This window comes from Arachis hypogaea, chromosome 13 (assembly GCF_003086295.3).
Source record: "Arachis hypogaea cultivar Tifrunner chromosome 13, arahy.Tifrunner.gnm2.J5K5, whole genome shotgun sequence".
Classification (NCBI taxonomy): Eukaryota; Viridiplantae; Streptophyta; class Magnoliopsida; order Fabales; family Fabaceae; genus Arachis; species Arachis hypogaea.
In genome coordinates this window covers 119,153,632-119,162,495 of record NC_092048.1, presented here as the reverse complement: position 1 = coordinate 119,162,495, position 8,864 = coordinate 119,153,632, and the positions used below count along the sequence as shown (strand labels likewise).

General features: G+C 34.8%; 1 protein-coding gene across 1 annotated transcript; it reads right to left on the bottom strand.

Moving 5' to 3' along the window:
- Positions 1-581: 581 nt before the first annotated feature.
- LOC112735298 (protein FAR1-RELATED SEQUENCE 5-like) lies at positions 582-3,822 on the bottom strand. The gene is made up of 4 exons (XM_025784851.1): positions 3,505-3,822; positions 2,175-3,412; positions 1,580-2,087; positions 582-929 (listed from the first exon to the last, which is right to left on the bottom strand). Exons 1-4 carry the CDS (start codon positions 3,820-3,822, stop codon positions 582-584), a joined length of 2,412 nt encoding a protein of 803 aa, XP_025640636.1.
- Positions 3,823-8,864: the final 5,042 nt, after the last annotated feature.

The following is an 8,864-nucleotide window of genomic DNA, read 5'->3' as shown; positions in this document are numbered from 1 at the left end:
AGTGTCTCCCCCTTTGAATCTAATAAAAGATTTTGGAGCTTCTCAATATTTGAATGAGAATTATTTGCAACTGGAGTAGATTCTTCATGGAGGCCTTTTTCAGAATCTTTAGAGCCCCAAATCTTATTACAAGCAGATTGATTATTGGTCTCGCCCTCAGCAATAGGACTCATTATTGGATCAACCTTCACAACTGCCAGACACCATTGCCATGCAAATGGATGAGAGAAATAACAAATATTGAAATACATCTTTGAAAAATCTTCTTATGGAGGAAAACTACTAAGTAGGGGAACAAAAATACTTCTTTGTAATTTGGAGAATATAGGTGTAAAATTGATTAACTTACTAACCTCAAACACCATGGCACATTACAAACTTTCAACAGAAAAATATTATCTTAAAACAAAACTTAAAAAGTGAACACAAACTGGTGAACTAATAATCATTCATTGTGGATGCCAATATCTGCACATTCTGTCATTACTAAACAGACAAGGGGTAACAAAAATTAAAAATATAATATATAATCAGCAACTTTAACATGCATAAATTAAAAATATAATATATAGATTATAACTCTATGGCTTTTTATTGTTGATGACATCATTCAAAAGTCCAGCCCATGTATTGCTATCACTGGGTCCACTAGAATACGACGAGACATGCGAAAACTGAGGATATGATGTAATTCTGGCAGTAGAAGGATATTGGTTGAAGTACGCCATGCCATTTGGAACAGGATGAAAAGGAATAGGGAGGACTCCACCATAAGGTTGATAAGGAAGGACCACTGGAAAATGATGCATAGGATATTGTGGCAATCCTGGTATCTTGGTTGTGGCTGCAACTGGAACTTCGATCACTTCTATTCCTGATGTGTTGGTCTTATCTTTTAATGTCTCTTGACTTAGACTAATTTCTTCGGTCTAAACATAAATCATAATTTTTAAATAATTACGATACAGAATTTAAAAAAAATAAATAAAGAAACTAGTCAGACAAGCTAGAGTCGAGTAAGAATTTTCTCAAAGTGTTGGCCTCACTCGCCCTTAAACTCTCAGTTGCACTTATGTGTATTGGATTAATATAATTTAAATTCAACTTAAGACTTTAATTTTCCTTCTTGAATTATCTAATATAAATTATTAGATATGCATAATGTTACCTTCTGTCAACTTTTTTTGCCATTTGCTCTAATCTTCGGTGTTTCTGTCAATTTAGATACAGACTTCTTGCTTCCACAACCCTTTAATTTTTTGTAACAGAATAATAAGAAATAATATACGCACTACGAGAATAATATGTTGCAAATTTGAATTGAAATGACAATAAATTTGATAGATGGTATAACATGGACAAGTGCTTACTTTAAAATTATTTTTATTGTGCACGGGTGTATTTTCTACTGATTTTGTGTTCTGAGAGGGAGTCTATTTATTGGCATCACATTCTTCAACCTGCTAAAAAAAATTTTAAAAAGTGCTCAAAATATAGGATTATTTAATAGTTCTGCGAAAGACACTAAAATAATAGGTAAGCATAAAGTATATCCTTAAGCAAGGCATTATATTAATACCATTGGTTCATCTTCAGCATTTGAGTATTCAGTGGGGGAGTCCTCCTTGGCGAGTAATGGACATGTCCTAACAAAATGCCTGCCTGACTTACAATGTGAACATCTTCGCCTCTTGTGGCCTTTTGGAACCTTTCTTGGAGCCCCTTTTGACTTTACAGCAGCTGGATCACCTATTAGCGCTGACGTGGGGGAAAGCCTCGCTTGTGCATCACCTTTATTTTGCACCTTCGAAATTAGCTTAAGTAACTCACCTGAGATTTCCCTATAGTCTGCTGAATTTTTGGAAGAAATATCACAAAGCTTCCAACAAATAGATGCCATTGCACCGCGTCTAAGTGTGGGCGCTATATCATCAGTGGTGTCTTGCTCGCCAATTGAGCATATAAAATCACTCTTTGCATCTCTTGTCCATCTTTTCAGGATAAGAGATGTAGGGACACATTTTGCATTGCGATGCTTTAAGACCCCAAAGATGTGGGAGCACGGTAGTCCACGAGTCTCAAATAGCCTGCACTCACATGCAAACAGGTCCTTGTCTTTATTGTAAGATACTTTAAATTCCTATTGCTGATTAAAATACTCACTCGTGCTGTACTCAACAATGTCTCTACTGTTTGGGCATTCAGTCACATTTAAAGCACCTGCTGCTTCTATCTCATCTTTCACAAGTTTGAAAATATTTTTAGTATAAAGTTCAGCAGCTTGTTTCTCAAAACTTTCCAAGCACGTAGTCAAAACAGGAAACTTATAAAAGGTTTCAAAGTCAGCAGTAAGATGGTTGTTTCGGTAATGCCTTAGTACTTCACTAAATTTATGCATGAATTCAAGGAGACTGGTTTTACTGTCAACATAGTTCTTCAATAATGAATAAATTCCCTCACACTGTGATGTAGTTCTTATGTGGCCAAAGAAGTGCTCCCTTAAATATGCGGTATCCCACTTCATTCTGTCATTATAAATGCCCTGGACCCATTCATTCTCGGCAAGTCCGTATTTGGATATGATCTCGTTCCATCTATGTTCAAATATTTGTACGGTAAATTGTCCATACAATAATACACTAAAATCATCCCAAAAATGCTTGTTTTTTATATTCTGTACCGCATTACATTGGAGATGCCATGCACAAAGGCGGTGTGGTATACCAGGAAATATTTCTAAGATAGCCTCTCTCATAGCACGGTCTCCGTCTGTCACAACACCTCCGGATAGTTTTTCTGACATGATTTCTGAAAATTCCTTCAGTGCCCACTTGAAAGTTTCGGACCTTTCATTTGAGAGCAGAGCGCATCCAAAGATAGTTGTCTGGCCATGGTGGTTGGTCCCTGAAAATATGACTAAGGGCTTGTTGTATACATTTTTCTTGTAAGTGGTGTCAAAAGCCAGTACATCGCCAAAACATTCGTAATCAACAACGCTTTCTCCATCAGCCCACACCAAATTATCCAACCTACCATCCTTCAAGGTGAACTTTCCTAGAAATAACGGGTCACTGTCTGCCTTAGAAAACAGATAGGTCAACGCAGCAAATGCATCACCGTCTTTCACTTTGCCATGCCTAGTCTTACTAATGTGGTTATGTAAGTCTTTGCTGATAAAACCCACTTTATCATATCCACCTTTTTGGGAAACCATGTAACCCATTATGTGGCAAGTTTTAACACCACATGCTCGCAAGCTGCCTGCTTGTGTTTTATCGGCCTCATCAAGCCCACGATTCGTGGCAATAAGATGTCTGTACTTAGGTGGACACAGTAGATGATTGTGTTCACTCTCAAAGATACTGACTTTCCATTTACCCGTTCTATAGTGACGAATGAACCGAATCTCGCCCTGCAGTTGACACAAGTAATTGCCCTATGCTCCCTTTGCCGATTGTCCCTTTTAAGGTGCTTTCAATGTCTTTCTCCTGCTTTATTGCAAACCAACTGTCTTGTATTAATGTTGCCATTAGCATCCACCGTCTTCAAGTCTTTTCGGGACACAAATCCATAGCACTTGGCATATTTGGCATAAAATTCACAAACTTGAGATTCTGTATCAAACACCAGTCCCCATATGTCTTCGATGGTCAAATCAGTTATCAACTTTTCAAAACCATCAACATTAATTATATCTACCTCTGATTCATCTATAGTTACATCCACCATATCATCACTTTCATTGGAACTGCACTCATACTCAACACTTAAATTCTCAGATTGATCACAATCCTTATACGACTCTTTGCCATCATTCTCCATGACTGAACTTAAAATTTTAACATGTTAGGTCCTAACTAAATGCTAGGAGAATGGAATAGGCATAATGAACTAAACTTTTTTTTTACTAAAATTATTGCTCAATCAAATTCTATGAAACCTAAGAGCTAGTAGTGCATAAAAATGTTAAAACAGTTTTTAAAACTTAAAAAAATTATAATAAACATGTTTATAACGAAGAATAATTTATTTTTTTAAATTCTTTAAAATTTTATAAAATATTTTAAAATAAAATAATTTATAAATAAAAAATTCATAATAAACATAATTATAATAAATAAAATCTTTTATTTTTTAACTTTAAAATTTTACATATGTATCATAAAAATTTATTTTATCCTAAACATTATCATTAAAAATATTAAATTACCTAACTCAAATTTTAGAGACTAATAGTTCAAATTTTAGAGACTAATGTGTGATTGATTTTCCCTTTTTTGCTCTCAATTTCCCATTAGTTTCTTATAAAGTTAATTCTTTTATCATGTGTTTCCCAGTTACGGTTTACTACTTGTGTAACTGATTATTCGTTTCTTTTCTTTTTTCCTCCAAAAAATCTAGTTTTCTATGAATATGATTATGGAAAAGAGAAGCTTAACATCATTCAATTGTTACAAAATATGGCTTCGGGCAAAGATGAGACAAAGGTAGAATTCTGAAAATAAGACAACATTTCTTGTGAAATTGACTGTATTTGTTGTTGTTAATTACTTAGTTATCTTATGTAATATTACTGTGCAGGAGAAGATGGCAGAAACCGAGTTTTTATCACCAGTGGTGAAGTCTCTAACAAGAGATGCAGAAGAGAGGAGGGAAGCAGTGGGACTGCTGCTAGAACTCTTTGATCTTCCTACATTTCGAGGGCAAATTGGAAGAATTCAAGGGTGCATTGTAATGTTAGAATGATCTTTCTGCTTGAGGTTGCCTTTATTGAGTTCTCTCTAATCATTCTTTCATTCATTATTAATTTTGGTGAAGCAATTTTGAGCTTGCAATATGATAATATCTTAGGTTGTATTGATAATTGAGGATAACATTTGTACAGCAGAGTGTATAAACCACTCAAGTTATTTATTTTGCAAATAAAAGTATCATCTTTTTCTCTTCTTATTCTTGTTTATGGCAACTTTTTCTTGCTTTTGTTGAACTTCAACGCTACAAACTGTACAAATTAAATTTTCCATATAGAGAAGACAAGAATTCAATCATTCTCACAATGGCACCACTGAAGGATATCCTTAAATATGTTTGCTGGTTTATAGGTTTAGTAGTTGTATAGTTGTATTATTTCTAGGGAATATAATAAAGCGACCAATTTTCTAGATCAGCAACATAATAAGTATAAAAGTATATCAAGCAATTAAACATGCAAGAGAATCCAAGCATGCAGCTGTTACAAGGCACCCTTCCAAGTTTAGTAAGGAAAGCTTTTGCAACCCTGAAATGAACCAGGACATCATCGAAAATTAATGAAGCATAGATAATTATGAAGTACTGAAACTCAAGAATTATGTTTAAACTGGCAAGCTGAGATGCTAGTATTGTATATGGGTACTGTTTATAGTTCACACTGCAACATGTCTACTGACTAACATAAACAATATCAACTTCAGAAATTACAAGGACAAATGGAAAAACAAAGAGACTTTTCCAAGAATGATTTATACAACTGAAGTCTACATCAAAGAAATGAAGCACAAGGAAGATTGAATATATAACTGAAATTTTTCCCCGAAAAAGACAAACTGATTGGTTGATAGCTGCATTCAGAATTATAACCATATATTCACATAAAAACAGAAAACAAAGAAAAATCTATGGAAGAAGATGAAACTGCTAGGTTGAACCTATAAAATAAAAAATCCTGATTATTCTGAAACACCACAATAATACAAGGAAACGGAAAGTACCTTCTAGAAAGCTGATGCCAAAATTAGCGACTTTACTGCAAGAAATGTCAAAACTCTCCAAACACGCCAACTCTGGAAGCAAATTGAATAAAATACATCGTTCTGTTAATCATTGAACCATGTGTTGACTAAGACAACAATGACTATACTTCCATATGAAGCTATATAAAATGCACATGTTTAACACCATGAACTATTCCACTGTATAATCTTTCCATAGAGAACTACCCATTAGAAGAAAAAAATGAATATAAAGTTAGCCAATAAAATGAATTTAATGAAATATATAAAAGCACGGGATGATATATTTAATTAAGCCAAAGAGAAATTAACAAAGGCCTTACAACATTTCAAGGCAGCAATATCGAAAATAACACAACTGGCAAATACAGCAAGTTTTCATCTTCCACTCAATGAACAATTTATTAAATTAACCATAGCAAAACACAATATTACAATCAAAAGGTAGAGAACAACACCAAAACAATAATTTATCAAATTAACAAGTTAATAAGATCAATTAAAACTGAAAATCAAAATAACAAGAACAATTAACATTTTAAACTACAGCAAACTAACAACAAAATAAGAACTACAAAACATACTAACCATGAAAACAACAATAAAAAAAACAATAACTGAATAATTAATACAAGAAAGAACAAGAAGAAGGAAAAAAAATCACCCTAGGATGGAGCAGTTCTGAAATTCAAACAGACATGGAAAGCGAGGAGCTTCAAATTGCGACAGAGATGGCTGAATGGAAGCAGACAATGGCGGAATGGTGGCTGAAAGGCGGCAGAACGGTGGCTGAACAGAGGCTCGAACACGCGGCGTAGAGGACTGAACAGAGGGCTAAGCAGCTCGAACAAGGGTTGGCCAAAAAACAGATGCAAAAGCTTGGCAAAAAAGGAGACGGATGCGCGGCGAACAAAGGCGACGTTGCGCCAAAGCTGTAGCAGCGGTAGTGGCTGGACGTTGAGGAACGACGACGAGAGATGGCTGCTTCGGTGCTTCCTCCAAGCTGCGTTCGAGTTCTCTTCTGTCTTCTCTGCGTTCTTCAGTGTGTTCGTTCAGAGGCCAGAGAGAGGGAAGTGAATGAGTGAGGAGTAGCTCGATGAGAGGAGGAGGAGAGTGGCTGAGTGAGACTGTGAGAGAGGAGAGGCCAAGAAGGTGCTGCGCGTTTTGGTCACTGGTTAGGGTTCGTCTAACCAACGGCACCGTTTTGAGTAAATTTTAGAAAACCGGTCGGGTCCCGGTTCGGTTCGAGTGACCGGTTCTCGACCGGTTCGACGGTCCAACGATGGTTCCTGAATCTATCGGTTTTGATATATGACCGATTCATTTTTTATACCGGTTCATGGTTCGACCGACCGGTTCGAACTGGTTTTTAGAATCTTGGTCCAAACCACTTTTCCCCTCGGTTCACAATTTGACCGGTTCGACCAGTCGGTTCGGACCATTTTCAGAACTTTGCATTTTCCCTTATTCCAAAAATCCGGCCAGGTGACGGTTTGGTTCGACCGACCAATTCTTGGCCAGTTCGACTGTTCAATTGCGGTTTTTCAAATTGGGGGTTTTAACATTTGTCCGAGTTTTTTTTGTAGCGGTTTGTAGTTCAACCGATTCAACCGGCCGGTCCGAACCGATTTTCAGAAGATAGATTATAACCATTCTCTCATGTTTTATTTTAAACTGCCTAATATATTTTAGTATCAAATTTTTAATTAAGCTTACAACACAGAAGTGGTTCAAGGAATCAAAATGCTAGAGTGAAAATTAAGCTTCACCTAAATTCAACTAAAATCGAACGAAAAATAGAAACATTAATTTTCAACAAGAGTTCATAAAAAATATAGTGCATAATAATTTTTTAAGTAAACGAGATGAAACTAACAAGTCTTAGTAGTTAATATAATCTAAACATGACTACATGACAATTACGATTATTTAATTTTTGTTTGACTCCTTTTGTTTATACTTATTGTAATTTCTGGTAGCAGATTCAATGACATTACGCAGCATCAAGTTGTGGGCCCTTAGAATCAAATCCAATGCAAGTCACATCCTTGTACCATCATTAATCTGAAAAATATAAATATTTCAGGTTACCAACAAAACCATATACATTAGCAATTGAAGTACTATTTTTTTTAGCAAAAAAAATTACATTTATTGTATAACTATATGTCTTCCTGTAGTTTGTCATCCAAGTTGCCACCCATACCCTACAATCATTACTGTGTTAAATAAGACGCGGTTAGCTTATGCAGATAAAAATTTAAAAGAGAAAAACACAAATACACATATTCCTTACGAGTGAGGAGCTTGTTCTCCTGTTTCTAGCATATCCACAAATGCAAAATCAAGTATCCTTGGTCTGAACGGAGTGTTGTATTTATAGAACGAGTCATACTTGAGCATATCTTCTAGATATTTTGTCTATTTATATAGGAAAAAAATTAAATAAAGGACAATATTTGAAACCTAAAAAAAATGTCATAAAAATGAAAATGGAGAAAGTTAATTTACCAGCTTTACTATACTCGATCTCTTTTGCTCTTTATCTGTAGCAATCGGTAGGGAGTCTAATAGAATTGTTTGATGATTGCACAAATCAAAAACAACCAGATACCAATGTGTGTTGTTCTCGTTGACAGGTAAAAAAATCTAGTACCAACTTTCACGTATTAGAATATTACTATATTCAATTTTTTTTTTAAAAAAGGTATAGATCAGTTCATAAAGATAAATTCCATTAAATAATAAAAAAAATTAAAAATACAATAAATCATATACCTTTTTTAGACCTTCGTCAACTTTTTCCATAAATTCTTTTTGATAATATTTCAACAGAACTTCAATTTTGGTATCATATTGCAGTATGAATTGTTGAATTTAATAGTTAGGAGCTAAGTCAGTGACACCAATTAAGTAATAAGATAAAATAAATAAAAACGGTAACAAGCCTGAAAAAGATATTGCGTACCGAAAACACAGCTGGCAAATACCAGTGTGTTTGACATCCTATTTCTTTCTCCTGCATGGTTAGCATAGTAGCCACCAAATCCAACACCTATGTGGTAAATAATAAATATATTAGGAATTAAAGTA

What these genes read in the sequence shown, in the direction of transcription:
- LOC112735298 (XM_025784851.1), bottom strand. Translation starts at nt 3,822, where the DNA reads ATGGAGAATGATGGCAAAGAGTCGTATAAGGATTGTGATCAATCTGAG. An exon ending in ACATTAATACAAGACAGTTG is followed by an intron (nt 3,413 to 3,504) that starts GTTTGCAATAAA and finishes TGTCAACTGCAG; the next exon opens with GGCGAGATTCGGTTCATTCG. An exon ending in AACAGTAGAGACATTGTTGA is followed by an intron (nt 2,088 to 2,174) that starts GTACAGCACGAG and finishes ATGTGAGTGCAG; the next exon opens with GCTATTTGAGACTCGTGGAC.